At 45.1% G+C, this 21,457-nt stretch overlaps 1 protein-coding gene across 1 annotated transcript in view; it reads left to right on the top strand.

Moving 5' to 3' along the window:
- Positions 1 to 21,457, top strand: part of ryr2a (ryanodine receptor 2a (cardiac)) — a gene marked incomplete at its 5' end in the record, with an annotated part of 253,225 nt that overhangs the window by 115,268 nt on the left and 116,500 nt on the right. The window contains 11 exon segments of the mRNA XM_084568164.1: positions 1,955 to 2,163; positions 2,360 to 2,530; positions 3,899 to 4,044; positions 4,199 to 4,313; positions 4,418 to 4,581; positions 9,535 to 9,694; positions 10,174 to 10,260; positions 10,525 to 10,656; positions 12,531 to 12,625; positions 12,712 to 12,887; positions 20,701 to 21,359. Coding sequence (XP_084424290.1) covers positions 1,955 to 2,163; positions 2,360 to 2,530; positions 3,899 to 4,044; positions 4,199 to 4,313; positions 4,418 to 4,581; positions 9,535 to 9,694; positions 10,174 to 10,260; positions 10,525 to 10,656; positions 12,531 to 12,625; positions 12,712 to 12,887; positions 20,701 to 21,359 — 2,114 coding nt within the window.

The following is a 21,457-nucleotide window of genomic DNA, read 5'->3' as shown; positions in this document are numbered from 1 at the left end:
AATGTTTGGGGTTTCTGGAGTTTGGGATTTTCGGGATTTCTGCACTCCTGGATACTCAGCTAGGTCTGTAGGGCTTATCTTCTCATTTAAATGCGATTTCTTTTCTTTTTTTCTTTCTTTTTTTAAAAAAAAAACAAATTATAGCTTTGTGACACAGTAGTTTGACATTAAAAGAAGATGTGTTCTCTCATTTATTGTAGTCTTTCCAGCCTTTGCTCTGACCGTAGAATCGCCCCTGGTAAGTGTGTTATCAGTTGTTTTAAAGTGGTATTTTCAGTCAACATTGAATAGAGTGCTAAATATGCTCTCATCAATGTGTCAAATTTTGTAATTGACTCTCCCAAGATTCAGTGCCTCTGTGAAGGAGAGGTGTTTTACCTCCACATTCATGTTTCTACAAATATCACAGAATATATGATTTGTACACATTTGACAAACCTGTCCAATACCAGTTGTTTGTTAGAGGATTTTTTTTCCCTTGAGAGGGTCTTTACATTTTCTGGCAAAAAGTAGTAACTGACTTCACTTACAAGTAGAGTCAGTCATCCAGGTGAATATTAAAATTGTGCAAGTTTTATGTGAATTATGTACTTTCAGTGGGAGAGTTTTTATTAAATTATCTTCTTCCTTTTTGTCTGTTTTTAGAGTGAGAACCCTGATGAAACCCAAAGAGATTTGGATCAGACGGTCATTGGCATCTATGTGATTAAACATCCAGCTGTAGTTTTGACTGTCTGTTAACATTTTTTGTAATTTCTTACTGTTACTGTTGTACCTGAAAGGTAGCAGTTTCAAATTGAACTCTAAAGCAGTGGTATCAAACTACTGACCTGGGCCCAAATGCTGCTTGTCGATGCTTTTGTAAAGTCCTCTGTTAAGATTTTGTCAATTTGGCCCACAGACATAAGATTGTTTGAGTTTTCTTCTTGTAATGATTTTTCTCATTATGTGTCAAATTGCGTGTTCATCAATGTCAGTTGTTATAAGCTGCTTCTCATTGTAGCCACTGGGTAAAAGATTCTGGCAACCTCATGGTGTTAAAGCGTGTGACCCTGCCCGAGAGGCATAGCCCTTGCCATGGTTGGAGCTCAAAAAATGTTTGAATTTATTGGCAATATGTTCATTGAAAATAAAAACATTCTTGTGGCACTTAACTTTATAATGTTGTGTTAAAGTGTAGTTAAGGGTGCTCTTTAAATCTCAGTGGTACTACAGTACAAGCATTTAGATTTTTCTCTTTAACTTGAACAAACAAACAAAGCAATTTCATGGGAAGCTTATGACAATACATAATCGAATTGGAAAACATGTAATGTTCATACATGTGAAACATTTTTATGCTTTCCGGTGTTTTTGTATAACAGGCTGCTTTGAATGGTTAATAAAAGTGCTGTTTTGAGAAAAGTTGTGATTTATTCCCCCTCTGTTAACAGCTTTTTTTTTGTTTTGTTTTTAACATCATTTTAATTGGACCAACTAAACTCAATTAAGACCAACTTAACCACATCAAGTTACTCGTACTTAATAACTCTTTATTGCTTTTTTATGTCACCAGCTACAGCCAAGGAAAATAAAACCTGTATAATGAGGTTCAGTAGGGATCTTACAACAAATCTTAGCCTCAGGATTTCCAGATGTGATTAATCCAACTATGAATCATAGAAAGCAATTTGAGTTTTCCTCATTCCTCAAGCAATACTATTGAAGCTCTGATCCTTTCTTCAGCTATATTTAATTTGTTGGTCTTACCCCCAATATGGCCCCCAATAGCACATTTGATCAAATAATTTGAAAGGACCCTGGCCCCTGACCCCCGAAAAACACATGTCTTTGTTTGTACTTTGACATTTTCAGAAAATTTCTTTTTAAATTTGCTATTGTTCATTAAATGGCTCCCTGTTTACAGGGATTACAGGAAGCAATTTTAGTAGCTAATTATTTCTGTCTTTCCCAGGTTTTATCCCAGTGTGTAGCCTGGGTGTGAGCCAGGTGGGAAGAATGAATTTCGGTAGGGATGTCAGCAGTCTAAGGTACTTCACCATCTGTGGCCTGCAGGAAGGCTACGAGCCCTTTGCTGTCAACATGAACCGCAACATCACCATGTGGTTCAGCAAGAGGTTGCCTCAGTTTGTGCCTGTGGCCCACAACCACCAACACATTGAGGTGAGGGTGCCCTGAAATACATGCTTGTATTAGCTGGACTCTTCAACTTGATGTATGCACTTTTGCTGTACTTTTCATGTACTTTCATTCCTTATTACTTTTCCTTATTTATTTCCTACAAAAGATGTTGCATAAACAGAGCAGATTTTATCATGCAAAATTGGCAGCACAGGCAAAACAAATGTTTCTTTTTCAGGTGACGAGGATAGATGGGACAGCAGAGTCATGTCCCTGCCTAAAGGTTACCCAGAAGTCATTCAGCTCACAGAACAGTTACAGTGACATTACCTTCTACAGACTGAGCATGCCCATAGAGTGTGCTGAATCTAGATCCCCGTTTAAAGGCAGCCTCTTCTCACCAAACAAGGTAACAGATACTGTATGTGCATATGTACATGCACTCAGCAGCAATACATTTATTGTGTAGCAATACCCCGCACTGTCCAAGTTCTATTTCAGTTTTATGTATTTTATACTTTGTTTTTACTTCTATATGCCTCTGCATCAACAATGACTGTGTCTGTATTTAAAGGATTGCTTAAAATTTGGCACTAAAGTTCACTTGACTACTTCACTGATTTTATTTGATGGTCATAGGTCAAGGTCACTTTGACCTCATATCTGTTTGAGTCTTCTGAATGGAAGACATCTCGAATACCTGAAAATGACCAAGGATGTAGTAGGTTTTGTCCATGACACCGCAGTCTCCCCTCAAAGTTTAACAATATATGCAGACTTTGTGCTACTTGTTAAAAGTTTTACTTGATTCTATTTGCTTCTTGAAAACATTGTAAACAGAAAAGCAAACGTTAAACAACTTTGTCTTTCAGCAGACAATGAGGAATTGGCATAGCTAGGTAATCTAGCAGATACCGAGGCCATCAAAAAGGTTTTCCTTACTCTTGTGAACGATGGATTGGCTCAGCTCACAAGTAGGCCTAACATAAAGGCTGTGACGCATGTTAATACTGCTCCACTACGTGGTGAGATGGTTGCCATACAGGGGCCATTTTGAAGTGTTTGTATTATGTAGAGAAATGCGAGAATTGTCAGGTGGAGGTGAACCGGTTGTCAACGTCTGTAGGCTGACCCTGTTTCATCCTGGCTCATCCTGGAAGACAAGATAGCTGATTCTTCAAAGTGGCCATCTTTTGTTGTGATGACAGCTTTGCACACTCTTGGCATTTCTTGAAGGAGTTCCCAGAAGTGATGAGCACTTGGTTTCATCATTAGAAGTGTCCAAAAAGTAAAGTTCAAAGTAACATCAAAATGTTCTGCTAAAACTCAGATTAATACCTTTAAGACATTTACATAAATTGCAACTGAAGGAGCGTTACCGTTCCTTCCTGCTGCTGTGAGGCTGTATAGTTTCTATTGTGTTTTATTTTTTCATTTTTTGTATTTATTTGGTGTTTTACTTTTTTATCTCTTTTCTGCACTGTCCTTTCTACTGTTTGCTGCTGCAACACTGCAGATTTCCTCACTTAACTTAACTTTGCCTAAATGTATGTAACTGCAAGGCAGTTTCATGTTAAAATTCTAAAACAGTTCTTTAACAATACTAAATTGAAAATATCTGAATTTGGGACCTCTACTTTGCAGTACATGATATAATGTTTAGAACTGCCCACACAAACCTATGTCCTCGCAAATATTTTCACAGATTTATTCATCTAGCTGTGTGAAATGACTATTTTATTAAAGTAATGCAATGTCTGCTGTCATGTTCTTTTAGGAACTGGAGGACTTTGAAACTGGATCAGAATTTGAGGTTCTGATGAAGTCATCACACAGTCACAATGGTCCCAATAGACCTGACAGAGATGAATTCAACAACCACAAAGACTATACGCAGGAGAAAACGTCCAAGCTCAAACAACGGTAACCATCCTATCTACACATTTCACTTATTAAAAACATCACAGATGATATCTTTTCCAGTTTTGCACACCACTAATTTTTACCCTTGTGTCATTGAGTGTGACCACTTGTATTTTTAAATCAAAACCAACTATGTGACCATGTGATCTGTCAGGTTTACACTGAAGAGAAACAAGCAAGACAACATCGGTCCCTCATCTGCTTGTCTGTCAGAGGAGGTGATGGCTAAAGACAGAGATGATTATGAATTCCTTATGCAAGTTCCCACTGTAAGACAATACAAATTGAAATTCATAAAATCCTCCATGTTAGTGATGTTGAGTAGTTCTCCACTCAAGTAACCAAATATGGCTGTCTTGATTTGTCTGTGCAGCATAACTACTACTCAGTGCGGATCTTCCCTGGTCAGGACCCCAGCAGTGTGTGGGTAGGCTGGGTAACCTCTGACTTCCACCAATATGACCCAGGATTTGAGCTGCACAAGGTCCAAACTGTCACTGTTACGCTGGGAGATGAGAAGGGCAAAGTTCATGAAAGGTTTGTCAAGTTGTGTCAAGTTGCAAGTTGCCATATATTGTGGTACATCCTTATATACTGACAAGGGAGCACGTTATATGAAGACGTTTTTTGCATGCAAGAGTTTTTGTTCCATCTTGAGACTGTCAAGAATATCATGCACAGTATTTTATCAGGAATATTCTTATTCTCTGGGCACGAAATCTCTCTCATTTTATCAACACCCCACAGATCAGTTTGATTGTGAAAATGTACTTAAGCAGGGCTTCTCAGCTTATTTCTATATGATAATTAGCAAAAAGGCTCATCTTGCAAATTGGTCACAGTGGAGGATGAAGCACAAACGCATATGTGTTTGTGTACAAACTGGAGAAGTAAAGCTGAGGTTTCTTAAAATAGAATATGATATCACAATGTGATGACACTCACATTCAGTGAGTGGGTATATTTAAGACTCTTTAAGACTCACGTGTTGTAGAATGGATGCTCTTCTTATCGTACACTTTGTAACAACTTCATGGAATTAAAGGAAAAAGTGTGCCATGGAGGGGAGTAGTGAAACATTGGCAACATCCCCTGCCTGGGAAGAATTTCAGAGCATAACCAAGGTCATAGTGTGTTCATTCTTCGCTATCTGTGTAGCGGCAAAACAACTGAGGTCAGATTGTGGATCAAACTTCTTGGGTGCCAGCAAGGAGTTTGGTCTGGGTGAATGGCAACAAGAATCTTAGACTTAGACTTAGATAAACTTTATTCATCCACAAGGGAAATTGCTTGGTCACAGTAGCTTAGTTGCATATAAAAAACACTCTTAAGAACCACAGATAAAAGAAAGATTAAATAAAATAAATAAAAATGTATAATACAAAAATAAAATCTAGTAAAATAAAATAAAAATTACATAAGCAAAAATGTACAAATTAGCATATGGACAAATGTACAAGAAATAGAGACGGAAGAATATATATTATATATACAGGGATGATAGTAAGGTGCAGCAGTGTCCATTAACATGAATAACATGGAGTTATCTGAAGAAAGATGAGTTGTTGTACAGCTGGACTGAATAAGGTATGAATGACGTACTGTAGCGTTCAGTGTGGGAGCGGAGCTGGATCAGTCTGTTTGAGAATGAGCTCCGCTGCCTCTCTGTTGTCTGGTGTAGTGGATGTGACGGATTGTCCATGATGGAGAGCAGGTTGTCTAGTGTCCTCCTGTCCCTCACTGAGACAAACGTCTCCAACTCACTGCCAATGACATGACCAGCCTTTCGGATCAATCTGTCGATCCTACGATCATTTTTGCTGGTGCTGCTCCCCCAACAAACCACAGCAAAGTACAGGGCACTCGCAACAACAGAAAATGGTAGAAAATCTCCAGCAACTTGCTGCATACATTAAAAGACCTAAGCTTCCTCAGGAAGTGGAGTCTATCTAGTAGAGTCTATGTTCATGTGGACTCCCAGGTACTTATATTGGTCCACTACTTCCACCCCCAGGCCCTGGATGGTGGTGGGCTCTGCTGGTGTCCTCTTCCTCCTGAAGTCAATGACCAGCTCCTTGGTCTTGTCCACATTCATGAGTAGGTAGTTTGCCTGGGACCACTCCACAAAGTCTCTGATCAGTGTACTCCACCTTCTGTCCATCTCTAATACACCCAACCACTGCAGAGTCATCAGAGAACTTCTGCAGGTGGCAGGACCCAGAGCTGTACTGGAAATCAGAGGTGTAAAGAGTGAACAGAAATGGAGACAGGGCAGTCCCCTGTGGTTCCCCCACATTACTGACAACAGTATCAGACAGGGAGCCCCCCTACCGCACAAACAGGCCTGTCAGACAAGTAATCAGTAATCCAGGAGACAATGGAGGAGCTGACACCCATCCTGAGCAGCTTCTCACTCATCAGAAAGGGCTGAATGGTGTTAAAAGCACTGGAGAAATCAAAGAACATGATCCTCACAGAGCCCTTCCCACCATCCAGGTGAGAGTGAGCACGGTGCAGCAGGTAGATGACAGCATCATCCACACCAGCATGAGGCTGATACGCAAACTGAAGAGGGTCCAAGACAGGGGTCACCAGGGCTCTCAACTGAGTCAGGACAAGTGTCACCAGGACCTTCATGACATGTGATGTCAGTGCAACCGGTCTGAAGTCGTTGAGGCCAGATGGGATGGGCTTCTTGGGCACCGGCACTACGCAGGATGTTTTCCATAGCACCGGTATCCTTTCCAGCTTCAGACTCAGGTTGAAGATGAAGTGCAGGATGCCAGACAGCTGTGAAGCGCAAGTCCTCAGGACCCGGGGGTTTATGTGATCCGGGCCTGCTGCCTTGCTTTGCTTGGGTCTCTCAAGCTGTCTTCTCACCTGGCCAGGTGTCACTGTCATAGGGCTGGTCTTCTCGGTGGGGGTGGGAGTTGGGGGGAGAGCAGAGGTGATAGGCAGGAAGGGGTCGGTGCTGAGTTGTTGATTGGTCGTCTGGGGGGGTGTAAAGACTGGAGTGATTGGGGGGGGGGGGGGCTGGACTGCCAGCAGGGGGTCCAGTGCTGAATCTATTGAAGAAGACATGAGCTTATTGACTCTGTCTGGGCCGCTGTCCTGTTGCTTGGCTTTGATATTGAAGCCAGTGATCAGCTTCATGCTCCTCCACACATCCCGGGTGTTGTTCTGCTGGAGCTTGGCCTCCAGCTTCCTCTTGTAGGCGTCCAGTATCCAAAGATACTTAGGTGAGTAGAGTTGTACTTGGGAGTTCAACCACCCACTCTGATCGCATATGAGGTGCTCTTGGAAGCTAATAATATTAGTCACTCGCTGAATACTCAACGCTGTTAGACAGTCATATTCAGCTCACTAATGACGTCCTGTGAAATTTCAGCCATCATCAAGACCAGACCCTTGGTTCCGATCTCAGCAGATCCAGACGCCACCTTTATATTAACCCCTGTGATACTACTAACCCAAAAGGTTTGTGCCCTGCTCAGTCTTAGATATTTCCATGACAACGTCCTTCTGCGAGTTCAAGCCTTTGCCAATACATTCTGGAGCAAATGGAGAAGGGAGTATCTCCCATCTCTGCAAAGCCGTCGTAAATGATTTCAAAGCTTATCATGACATACAAGAAGGTGATGTGGTACTGGTACGCCTTTTTAAGCCGAGATGGAAGGGTCCGCAAGATCAAAGTGAAAGCCATGGCAGTCATTCATCTTTTGCCTAAAGACGACTGAAGGTTCAGTTGATATGTTGTGTATTGTTAGTGGCATTACATATGCCAGGTGGGGAGTGTTCTGCCCTCTCGGCAGTATATTAATGTTGACTGCATTAGTATCCCCTTTTTGGGTTAACTGAGGTACAGTAAGTGTGAAATGTTGCGGGAAGTATGAGTGATGAGAGCAGTATTTTGTTCAACATCTAATGATCCTGTAATTTGCCCCACCGAAAGCATTAATCATTGATGGTATATTATTGTTCCGTTTTTGTTGATGATAATGTCCGACAGGGTTTCAAGCTTATAACATGCCTAGTGGCATACACAGTAGTTAATATTAGTAAATAACATAATTATTGTACATCGTATGTGCACAGTTTTTATTGTGTATATTTGTGGGATATGTATATAGAGCACTAATGTGAATACAGTCCAATGTTTGTATTGAAACTGAACATATGTTTTCCTTGTTTAGCTTTACTCCTTATCTGGATTAGCACACTAGAGTCTTCATAAAACAAGAAGCTTGAAGGCTACATCCTGACTCTCGTGTTGTTCATTGAGTTTGGCTGGCTGTATACTGTTGGTTAAGCAACACCAATATGAGCTCAAGGCCTATAAATATCTCTATGGCCGAAGTTCAGTTAGGTGTAGGCAAAAAACATTAATGTTCAGGAAAACATTAACCATGTGCTAATGTAGGGGCCCCTGTTGTCCTATCAATCTCTCCTCCCTCTCTGGAAAGTAAATTTAAGAGATGGCCCTGCGGAAGAACCCTTTGTGTTGGGCCAATTTTTACACCTTAGCAGTAAAGGTGCCAGTTTCTAATGCTGTACAGACCCATGCTAAGGGGCCTCTTTGAACGCTGAGGACGTCAACTGAGCCAAAAAGACAGACTTATAATCGACAGATGAGGGGAGTTACCTCTCATGTGGACAGAATCTAGAAATCTTAATGTTACTGTTTTAGATCTGTGATTTATTAATTCTAATCATCTGGTAAGTTATATATTGTTTGTCGGGAGGTGCAAAGGATCACAATGAGACGATTTTGATCCTTGTAAAATAAAATTTAGACGATCTAGTCAAATTCATATATTTGTTCCACAGTAAAGATGGATCAACAGTGGCCTCAAGTGGCTATCCTTAAAAACATTTTTCTTTCTTTTAAACCATTGTTAAAATTAAAGTGTGTTGAACCTTATGTATGTTCTTAATAGTAGCTATAACTATTGAAATTGTAATCATAGGAGCCATAATCTTTAGTTTATTAGCAAAATATCTCCTATAAGGAAGAACCTGACGTTATTAACTTACTGATGCTTCTAAGTTATTTTGATTTGGTCATTCAGATATGTCATCTTGTAATGTTGTATTGTTGAATGTTGCCGCATAGGCAAAAACATTGCGAACGAACCATGGTGGATGGTGGAATGATTAAATTAGTTAAAATAAAGTAGGTTAAGAAGATCAGGTAACAGGATATCTTTAGACAAAGAGCTACAGGCGTTGCTGTCTCTTTCCGTGAGAAGAATTTGGGAACCCGATCTAAATTGCACTGTTGACCCCAAACCCTAGGTGGTTGTCAGCTACTGATTCCTGGGTGCAAAAAAAATTTGCCTATCAACTGCTTGTTGGACACTGTGGGATGAATTAAAGGATCAATTTATCTTATTAAGGGATTATCTTAATGTGGAACCATCTGTTTAACGCGTTTACATTTTTACCGTTATTGTGATGTGGATACAATGATCTTTGCACTTTGTCTTGCAGTATAAAACGCAGCAATTGTTACATGGTGTGGGCTGGGGAAAGCAGCAGTCCTGGTCAAGGAAGGAACAACAATGGCTTAGAGATTGGCTGTTTGGTTGACACAACTAATGGTTTGTTGACCTTCACAGCCAATGGCAAAGAACTCAACACGTACTACCAGGTAAATAATTGATTTTTGAATGTTCTTCAGTTTTTGGTCCTTCTTCTTTCCTGAAACTTTTGTCATGCTATCACATTCCTCAGTAAAATATGGCCAATTTCTTCAGACCTTGTTTTTTTGGTTGTTTTTTGGTACCAGCTCTGTCACTTTTCTAGAAAAATTACCAGATTACCAGTCACTGTCTTTGGCCCTAGTTTTTGTGGTGTGGTCTGTGCCATTGGTGGTAGTAGTAGTAGTAGTAGTGGTGTAGAATTATTTCTTGCCTGTGCGGATCACTTGCTTGTTGGCCATTGGCTGTTGTCTTGGTTGTGTGTTGAAGTGCAACGTTTGTGTGGCAATATGAAGTGACGCCACAGTCTACCTTTGTCGCTTTTAATTCTTTTATGTTAGGTTGTTTTGTCTGTGCCCTAATTACAGTTAGAAGAGCAAGTTTAGTACACCCCTTGCCTGTCGTTCCCTAAGTATTCTCAAATGCACAGGTGGAGCCCAGTACCAAGCTGTTTCCAGCAGTCTTTGCCAAGGCCACCAGTCCCAGTATATTCCAGTTTGAACTGGGGTGTATTAAGGTAATAAGGACACATACATGCACAGACACACAAACGCTGATATTTTTTCACAATAAAAGCCTTTTGTCATGTGAACTTACAATTAACAGGATTAATAAGAGAAAAGAACGGCACCAATAATGTGTTTTTGCCCCAAATCAAAACAGAGGGTTTGGGATGAAGTAATATCTTACAATCGTACTAATGAACAATAGTGTTTAGATTTATCAGATACAGAGTTCTGTTTTATGCTGTAAGCCTGTTTATCATGTCTCTGTGTCTCAGAATGTGATGCCTCTATCAGCTGGTTTGTTTAAGAGTGAGAGGAACAATCCAGTTCCCCAGTGTCCTCCTCGGCTTCATGTCCAGTTTCTCACTCCTGTGCTGTGGAGTCGTGTTCCCAACCACTTCCTCAAGGTAGTAATTTAAATTTATTGTACAGTCCCTGACAAAAGTCTTGTCACTTATCCATTTTGTAGAAACAACAGTTTATAACCTGACTTTTAATTAATCCATTGGTTTTAGAAATGGCTCATATGAAAGCTAAAACCCTCCCAAATTATGTTCGATATACTAAAATAAATTTGCTTCACTGAAGAAAGATTGATCATTTAATGAACACAGAAAGGTCAGATTTTGGCAAGACAAAAGTTTTGTCGCCTACAGAAAGTAATGTGAAAATTGAACAAATCATTTACTTCAAATACAAAAATATGATGCATAACATCAGTGAATTAAGTACTGGTGCTGTGAGATCCATATTTAATATCTTGTATGACTTCCATGAGCTTGAAGGACTGCATCCATGCGGTTCGACAATGATTCATACAATTTATTGATGAAGTCATCAGGAATAGCAAAGAAAGCAGTCTTACATGCCTCCCAGAGTTCATCAAGTTGCTTTGGTTTCGTCTTCCATGCTTCCTCTTTCATTCTTCCCCAGACATGCTCAATGATGTTCATGTCTGGTGACTGGGCTGGCCAGTCCTGGAGCACCTTGATCTTCTTCGCCTTGAGGAACTTTGATGTAGAGATGGAAGTATGCGATGGAGCACCATCCTGCTGCAAAATTTGACCCCTTTTATGGTTGGGAATGTAAGAGGTAGCTAATACTTCTTGATATTTTACGCTATTGATATTGCCTTCCACCCTGCAAATCTCTCGCACACCCCCATACTGGATGTAACCCCAGACCATGATTTTTCCGCCACCAAATTTAACTGTTTTCTGGGTGAATCTCGGATCCATGCGAGCTCCAGTAGGTTTCCTGCAATATTTGCGGCGGCTGTGATGTAATTCAACCGAAGATTCATCTGAGAAATCCACCTTCTGCCACTTTTCCAGCGTCCATCCTTTTAGCAGGCTGTGGGCCTTGGCAAATGCCACACGTTTTTTTAATTGCCTTTTGTTTAGTGCTGGTTTCTGGGCACTGATTCTACCATGGAGGCCATTTCGAGACAGGATTCTACAAACTGTTCTGGTTGACACGGGGACTTGAGGTGACCAGGCCTGGTGGAGCTCTGCTGCAGTGGAAAAGGGGCTGGCCTTGGATTTTCGAGCCAACAAACGGTCCTCCCGAGCAGTTGTCTTGCGGGGTCTGCCGGACCTGGGCTTGTCAAAAACATCTCCAGTCTCTTCAAATCTTTTTCTTATTCTTGTAAGACTGCTTTCTTTGCTATTCCTGATGACTTCATCAATAAATTGTATGAATCATTGTCGAACCGCATGGATGCAGTCCTTCAAGCTCATGGAAGTCATACAAGATATTAAATATGGATCTCACAGCACCAGTACTTAATTCACTGATGTTATGCATCATATTTTTGTATTTGAAGTAAATGATTTGTTCAATTTTCACATTACTTTCTGTAGGCGACAAAACTTTTGTCTTGCCAAAATTTGACCTTTCTGTGTTCATTAAATGATCAATCTTTCTTCAGTGAAGCAAATTTATTTTAGTATATCAAACATAATTTGGGAGGGTTTTAGCTTTCATATGAGCCATTTCTAAAACCAATGGATTAATTAAAAGTCAGGTTATAAACTGTTGTTTCTACAAAATGGATAAGTGACAAGACTTTTGTCAGGGACTGTATAGCTGCAAAGTACTGGCTTTTTTGGCTGAAAGGATTTGGGATATAACAGACCAACGCGTACAGAATAGATTGATGACAAAATGTTTTGCTCTTAATGCTTTACAGTGTGTTGTACTGTATGTTGTTATACAAATAAAATGAAAGTATTTAAATACATGAAAGACAGGACAAGTCTAACAGTTAAGATTTGTCCAGGTATCAATATCCAGAGTGAATGACCGACATGGCTGGCTGGTCCAGTGTAACGAACCTCTGCAGTTCATGTCTCTACACATACCAGAGGAGAACAGGTGTAGTATTCACAGCTACACACACGCACATAATTTCATCCTTCCACTCTCATATCACATGCAGTTTATCTCTGTATGTTGTCCAGGTCATTGGATATCCTGGAGCTGTCAGAGCAGAAGGACTTATTAAAGTTTCACTACCATACCCTCAGACTGTATTCTGCAATCTGTGCTCTGGGTAACAACCGGGTAGCTCACGCCCTCTGCTCCCACATTGACGAGGCACAGCTTCTGCAGGCTATAGAGAATAAGTATATGCCAGGTAACACACTATTGTCATTTCACTTTGTTCTGCCCTTGGATGTAAAGACATAAATATGTTTACAACAAGGCACTGAATCTTTTCAGCATGTGTGTAACCGATGGCACTATGGCAGTGATGGCAATGTGTGATGCAACTGATAGACATTGTTATGATGCGTAATGTCTCCATGCAGCCTTTTTTAAACCCTTTGGGCTGTTGTGAGGTGATCTGTTTCCAGTCTCCCAAACCACCTTTGTCATCTTGCTTATGTCTTGAGTTCAGAAGTCACATTGACTTATCATTTGAATAATGTGAGTGCGTACACATAAATTAATGTTCTCCTAAGACTGTTGCCTTCTTTCCCTTGAAGTATGTAGCCATCACATGTTTGTAGTAATCTTTGGGATGCTAAGGATGGGAATGTTTAATCTGAGTCGCTGCAAACACTGATGTGGCCTCATCAGTAGAAGACAAGATGCAGTTATAATAATAATAATAGTATTATTATTTGTGAATTAACTTTAATTATTAAATGTAGCATTTTCCTTAAGAAGTACATACAGTGCATTCGAAAAGTATTCACAGCTCTTCACTTTTTCCACATTTTGTTATGTTACAGTCTTATCCCAAAATGGATAAATTCATTTTTTTCCTCAAAATTCTACACACAACACTCCATAATGACACTGATCATCCTTGAGATGTTTCTACAGCTTAACTGGAGTCCACCTGTACAGTGCATGTCAGAGCACAAACCAAGCATGAAGTCAAAGGAATTGTTTGTAGACCTCCGAGACAGGATTGTCTTGAGGCACAAATCTGGGGAAGGGTACAGAAAGATTTCTGCTGCTTTAAATGTCCCGATGAGACCGTCTAAACTGAGCGATCGGGGGAGAAGGGCCCTAGTCAGGGAGACCTAGACTTAGATAAACTTTATTCATCAAGAACCCAATGGTCACTCTGTCAGAGCTTCAGTATTCCGCTGTGGAGAGAGGAGAACCTTCCAGAAGGACAACCATCTCTGCAGCAATCCAGCAATCATCCCTGTATGGTAGAGTGGCCAGACGGAAGCCACTCCTTAGTAAAAGGCACATGGAATCCTGCCTGGAGTTTGCCAAAAGGCATCTGAAGGATTCTCAGACCATGAGAAACACAAATCTCTGGTCTAATGAGAGAAAGGTTGAATTCTTTGGCGTGAATACAGGCTGTCATGTTTGGAGGAAACCAGGCACAAGGACATTCACAACTCTGGCCCAGCCAGAACCCAGACTTGAATCTTATTGAACATTGTAGTGGAAATTTTCTAAGTACTGACTATCATAACAAAATATTGATGAAATGAACGTGTTTTTTAGCAGATAGTGTGTTATTTAGAAGCTGTGTTTCGATGCCCCATTCACTCCCGTAGTGGAAAAATCCTTAAGCACTGACTGTCTTGTTTTTGCTCACACAAGCCAAAACATATCTGCACCTGCTCAGCCGTTTCTGTGAGAACCTTCTCAAGGTCCCACGGTTGTTGAGAAAACTAATAGAGACAAAACCTTGTACGAGAGGAACAAGAACCAATGAGCAGAAAGTAATTGTACAACGCCTTGTTTCAAAGATAAAAACCGTCTGCAAAACGTTTGGTTATCTAACATAACCTCAGTTCTTAGAATAATATGAGCGAGGTGTCTCGCTATGGGATGCAGCCTCCTGCAGCCCTGATAGAAGCATTTATCTCAATCCGCCAATCTTGATTGGCCGGTGAAGGTGTTCATCCGCGCCTCACCCAGTAGTCCCACCTACTATATATAGTGTGCGCGGATAACACTCCCTCAATTCAATAAGCAAACCTTTTCTCACCGCCCAGCAAGAAGGGTCATCTGGCGAGACACCGCGGTCATATTATTCTAAGAACTGAGGTTATGTTAGATAACCAAACGTTCTTCTTCATAATATTCACTCGGTGTCTCGCTATGGGATATGGTAGCTCCCGTATTGCCAGACAGCTTATCGAACAAGTACCGGCCAGTGGGGGGGGGGGCATGGGTTCCAGTTAGGACTCCAGGACCGCGCTTGCCACGCCATGCAGTCCCCTGCTCGTATACGCCAAAGCTATAGCCTCCACCACCCAGTGGGCGAGGCGCTGCTTTGTGATCGGCTGCCCCTTTCGGGGTTCAGCCCAGGAGACAAACAGCTGATCGCTCCTCCTGATGCTCTGTGTCCTGTCCATATAAGAGCGCACAGCTCGAACCGGACACAGCATGTGCGCTCGCTACTCACCCGGAGCAGTGGTGAACGCCGCAAGCTCAATCGGAGAACATGAACCCACCACCTTAGGTACAAAGACCGGGTTGGGCTTCAGAACCATACGCGTATTCCCCGGGGTGAACTGAGCGCACACAGGGCTCACAGAGAGCGCATGGATATCACTCACTCGCTTTGCAGAGGCGAGAGCCAGTAACAACACTGTCTTAAGGGACAGGTATTTGAGACTCGCTCCCAGCAATGGCTCAAATGGGGGGCCTTTAAGCCCCTCCAGAACCACCGCTAAATCCCACGGAGGTATCAGTGGTCTGGAGACAGGGAGAAGCCTGCGCGCGCCCCTCATAAACCGGCACACCAAAGGGTGTTGGCCCGCTGTTTTGTCCCCAAATCCTATATGGCAAGCCGCTATAGCTGCCAGATAAACTTTAACCGTGGAAAAGGCTTTTCCTTTATCAATCAGGTCCTGTAAAAATGACAGTATCGCTGGCACAGAACACTGAAAAGGTATGTGGCCCCGTTCGAGACACCACCGCTCAAACACTCACCACTTGGAACCGTACAGAGACCTAGTGGATGGAGCTCTGGCGTTTTGTATAGTGTTAACCACGTTCTGAGGGAGCCCAGCAGTGGTCAAATTGAGCCACTCACGGGCCAGGCCCACAGCTGCAGTCGCTCCGGGTGCGGGTGGAACACCGTTCCCCGCCCCTGCGAGAGCAAATCCCACAGCATCTGATATATCTCCGCTAGCCAGTGCAGCACTGGCCAGTGCGGAGCTATCAGGATCAGCTTGTGATTGTGCCCCCTCACTCTGGCGAGAGTGGGGGGTATCAGGGCGAGTGGGGGAAACGCGTAGAGCAGCTCGTGCGGCCAAGCGTGCGCTAGTGCGTCTACGCCCAGGCGAGCGTCCCGAGTGTGCAGAGAGAAGAACAGCTCGCACTGAGCGTTTTCTCTGGACGCGAACAGATCTACCCTGGCGCGGCTGTAGCGCGCCCATATCTGCTCCATGACCTGCGGGTGTAGCATCCATTCCCCGTACATCGGCGCGCCCCTGGACAGCAGGTCGGCACCTGTGTTCAGGGTCCCCGGGACGTGAGTCGCCCTCAGGGAGAGAAAGTGCACACTGCTCCAGAGGATCAGTTTGCGTGCCAGAGTGTGCAACACACGAGAGAGCAAACCCCCTTGGCGGTTTATATACGCTACTGTCGTTGTGTTGTCCGTCCTCACCAGGACGTGGTGGCCCGAGAGGAACGGGAGGAAGTGTTTCAGGGACAGAAACACAGCTGAGAGCTCGAGAAAATTTATGTGAAGACGTTGGAGAGCCTGGCTCCAGCGTCCTCTCACAGACCTGCCCTCGTAAATGCCACCCCAGCCGGATAGGCTGGCATCCGTGGTGACCACCTTTCTGGACGAAACAGTGCCCATGGACACCCCCTGAGTGAGGAAAGCCGGGGCGCGCCAGTGGCGCAGAGCCGTCACGCAATCCGCCGTGACCGTTATCCACCGTGCACCATGACGCACGGGATCCAGCCTGAGTGAGGCGACCCAGCGCTGAAATTCCCGCATTTGAAGACGGCCGAGACGGATAACGAGGATGGCTGAAGCCATCAGACCCAGCAGCCGAAGACACACTCTGAACTGGACAGACCTGTGTCGACGGAAGCGCGCGAGACAAGCTTTGAAAGTTTTCACTCTCTCCTCCGAGAGGCGAGCAGTGAATGGCACGGAGCACAGGGATAATCCCAAAAAGACTGTGTCGGAAAGAGTTGGCTCTTCTCCGTATTTATCACAAAACCCAAATCCATTAGGTGTTCCGTGACAATGCGCGTGTGAACCCTGGCCTCCTGTTCTGACTGCGCCAACAGGAGCCAGTCGTCCAAATATGTGGCCAGCCGTACGCCCCGGCGTCTGAGCGGGGCCACAGCGGCCTCCGTGCACCGTGTGAAAACCCTCGGGCTGAGAGACAGGCCGAATGGGAGAACCCGGTATTCGTAGCACACCCCCTGAAAGGCGAATCGGAGATATTGTCTGTGAGGGGGGTAAATGGGAATGTGGAAATACGCGTCTTTCAGATCCACGGACGAAAACCAATCGTTCGGTCTTACCAGACGCAGCAGTGCCACATGTGTCAGCATCCTGAATTTGTATTTCCGCAGAAATTTGTTCAGAGCCCGCAGGTCCAGAATAGGGCGGATTCCTCTTCCCCCCGTTTGGGAACGAGGAAATATCTGGAGTAAAAGCCTGACAGACTCTGCTCGGGAGATACGACAGAAATTGCTCTTTTTTCTAACAGAGAGAGGATTTCTTCCTGTAAGATTCGAGCTAATTCTCCCTGTGCTTGTGACTGTATTACGCCAGAGAAACGGGGAGGGACAGCGGCGAACTGGAGCCTGTATCCCCGAGAAATCGTGCGTAACACCCAGGGCGAAGCTGCGGTTGCTTTCCACTTTTCCCACTTGAGAGAAAGTGGAGAAGCGTATTGCAGCCCCCGCTCCGACAGCGGTGCTGTGGCGCCCCCTTGCGGTAGAGCGGGGAAATAACCCCCGGGCACCACCGCCGGGGCGGCGAGGCCTGTCGCTCTGCTCCGCAGGGATGGTGATACCCATCCCGCGGGCAGAGCCGCAGAGGGCGCGGTGGCCACACTGCTTATAGACAGGGTATTTTTGTTCATTTTGGCTTTTTTTGCTATCTGCACCCTCGGCCCGTGGCCTGGCTGTGGCAGATTTCTTTTTATTTTCACACGTTTGGGGACATGTGTGTATGTGTGTGCTTGTGGACATTTTGCTCGGGGGCGATGTCTCTCCTCCCGCGGACCAGCTCTGGAGTGGGCAGCGGCGGCGTGGGACGCACACGAACAAGCCACGGTGGGCCTCCGTAACGGGGAACGGTCGGCTGCTCCACCAGAAGAGAGGAAGGCTGTCAGGCCGCCCTCTTTTTCTTTCTCGCCTGGGGGACCGAAGCTGCGGCAGCCGGAGTAGGCGGCGGGGTTGCGGTCGGGGCGGGAGATTTTCTGTGCCAGCCGGCCCCGGGCTCCCTCCTCGGCGGGGGGGGGCGGGCCGGGCTGTTGCGGCCGCTTCGGTATCCTGAAATGCGGCGGCTGGGAAGCAGCTTGAGCAAATGATTTGCGCTGCACTGGAGGTGAAGGGGTGGGTGCTTTTCGGGGGAGACAAAGTTTCAGGGCTTCGTTGTCCTTCTTCTTCGCCTCACATCTCTGCTGCATGGTGGCCAATGCAGAGCCGAAGATTCCCCCCGGGACGACTGGCATATCCAGTATGTCATCTCGCTCCCTGTCAGTCAAGTTAGCGAAGCTGAGCCATCTCGCTCGCTCCTGAATGACTAGGGTCACCATCACCTTGCCCGTGGCCTGGACTGAGACGCGTTGGATGCGGAGGGACAAATCAGCGATGATTGCCATTTCCTCCCACGCGTCAGGGTCCTGCTCGTCAGCGGATGCCCCAAACAGCTCTGTCTGATAGGCATGGAGAGAGCGCTGAGAGCTCTGGCCGAGAGGGCGGCTGCCTTGTATGCCCTCTCGGCCAGTACAGACTGGAACCGCTCGGGCTTGGTTGGCAGCGTCGGACGCCTGGAGGAGGCCGCAGATAGCTGGCTCGCGCTGCCCGGGCAGAGATGCGCAGCTACGGGGGCTTCCACCGGAGGCATCGAGAGGAGACCATGGGCTTCCATCGCCTCGCAGTCGAGGGATGCTGCGCCCGGGATGGGGCTCCTGTTGCTGTACGGGCAATTACTCCAGATTTTGGACAGCTCGGCCAGCAACTCGGGGAAGACAGGAAGAAGCTGTTTCACCGCACTACGGGCCAGGGGAAGCCGCTTGCCTTCGTAGCGGGACCGGGTGGGTTCCGCTATTGCAACCGGCCAGGGGACCTCCAGCTTCCCTGCCGCACGTTTGCACATGTTAAGCAGGTCCACATGGAGGGAAGGAGCTGGAGAGCTCGCCACGCCTTCATCCCTGTTGGTAGAATTGGTCAGCTTCGGCTTTTCAGCCAGGGCTGGGGCCACGAAGGTGTCGTCTTCCTCCTCGTCCTCTGATATGAGGAACGAGGCGTCATCGTCATCCTCCGTGGGGCCAATTTCCAGAATGTCTTCCTCGGGAAACGGGGGAGCTTGGAGCTGCTCGCACTGGGCGGCCCAGTCGTAGCCAGTCTCCAGAGCTTCCCCGGCCATGTCCTCGCCTTCCTCCGCGGCTGCGCCTTGGTCAGCGGTGGGGAGAAACGGGTCACGGTCCGCGAGGCTAACTTGGCGGGCTAGCCTGCGTCTGAGGCTCTTGACCGTGAACACTTTGCAGTGTCCACAGGACCCGGGAATTTCGAGGGCTAACCTGGCGTGGTCAACCCCCAGACAGGTACTGCACACCGGGTGGGTGTCCCTCCCCGAGATTTTATTCCCGCAGGAACAGAGCCGAGAATCTCCTCTGGTGTGAGGGTTGTTAGTGGAGGCCATTTCGCCGACGAGCTGGAGTGCTAGTGGGGAAAGGTCGTAGCTAGCTGGTGTGCTAGCTTGGGGTCGAGAGGAGTAGCTGGTGTGCTAGCTTAGCTCGACCGACTCGAGCGTCCGTGGAGGGGAGCCGAGAGAGATTCCGCCGTGGAGGGGCTGGAAAAAAGAAATACACCGGTCCGGTCTGGTATGAAACGGACAAGGCAGAAGCCAGAGCACAACACTAGCGTCCGGTGACGGAAGCTAGGAAGATCCGTCTGGTGGACAGTTAAGCCAGTGAAGCTCTACCGTGAGATAAGCTCTCAGGTGAGAAGAGGTTTTGAATTGAGGGGGTGTTATCCGCGCACACTATATATAGTAGGTGGGACTACTGGGTGAGGCGCGGATGAACACCTTCACCGGCCAATCAAGATTGGCGGATTGAGATAAATGCTTCTATCAGGGCTGCAGGAGGCTGCATCCCATAGCGAGACACCGAGTGAATATTATGAAGAAGAACTAAAAGTGAGGAGAGAGTCCTCGGAGCATTCACAGCCTGTGTTGTTCTGTGCATGATTCTCCCCCCCTTCGCGAACGGTATACCTTTGTTTGATGCAATAAAACTCACAAAGACAAAACCTTTGACTTGAGATCTTTTTATTCAAAGTAAATAAGAAAATCCACGACAACATCTGTGGAGAGATTTGAAAATGGCTGTGCACTGACGCTTCCCATCCAACCTGAAAGAGCTTGAGAGGTGCTGCAAAGAGGAATGGGCAAAATTACCCAAAAAGAGGTGTGCCAAGCTTGTGGCATCATATGCAAAAAGGCTTGAAGCTGTGATTGCTGCCAAAGGTGCATCAACAAATTATTGAGCAAATGCTGTGAATACTCATGTACATGTAATTTCTGAGTTTTTTGTTTTTAATAAATTTGCTAAAATCTCAAAACCTTTTACATATTGTCATTATGGGGTGTTGTGTGTAGAATCTTGAGGAAAAAATGAATTTAATCCATTTTGGGATAAGGCTGTAACATAACAAAATGTGGAAAAAGTGAAGCATTGTGAATACTTTCCGGATGAACTTTAAATAGTAGAGGACATGGTCTCTGGTGTTACTGTTATGTTTCAGTCTTTGTCTGTAACTTGCAGGTCTGCTTCGAGTGGGCTACTATGATCTCCTCATCGATATCCATTTAAGCAGCTACGCTACAGCTCGCCTTATGATGAACAATGAGTACATTGTTCCAATGACAGATGAAACAAAGAGCATCACCCTGTTTCCAGATGAGAAGAAAAAACATGGCTTGCCAGGAATTGGACTCAGCACCTCCCTCAGACCCAGAATGCAATTCTCATGCCCAAGTTTTGTGTGCGGGACCAGACAGTCTTGTCGTAACAGTGGCAACAATGGATCAGGATCTGGAGAACGTTTCCAGTACAGTCCTGAATTCCCCTTAGATATACTGAAAATTAAAACCATCGAGATGCTGACAGAAGCAGTGCGGGAAGGGAGCATGCACGTACGGGATCCAATAGGAGGCAGCACAGAGAGTCTTTTTGTGCCCCTTATCAAGCTTGTTTACACCATGCTTATCATGGGGATTTTCCAAAATGGAGATCTAAAGAACATCCTCCAACTGATAGAACCGTCTGTTTTCTTGGAACTGCGAAACGAGCAAGAGGAAATTCACAAAGAGCTGCAGGTGACAAAGGAGGTGGAGACTGAGGGTGGAGAAAAGGATGGTGGGAGAAGCATACTTAAAGAGGGACTGTTACAGATGAAATTACCAGAGCCTGTAAAACTGCAGGTAAATATTACTTTAGACATTCAGTTAATTGTCCTTTTCAACAACATTTACTGTGGTTCAACAATTTTTGTTTTTCATATTTCAAATGCAAATGAGTA

Source organism: Chelon labrosus (genome assembly GCF_963514085.1).
Source record: "Chelon labrosus genome assembly, chromosome: 19".
Lineage (NCBI taxonomy): Eukaryota > Metazoa > Chordata > Actinopteri > Mugiliformes > Mugilidae > Chelon > Chelon labrosus.
The sequence above is the reverse complement of the archived record's forward strand: the minus strand, read 5'-3'. Positions and strand labels throughout refer to the sequence as shown.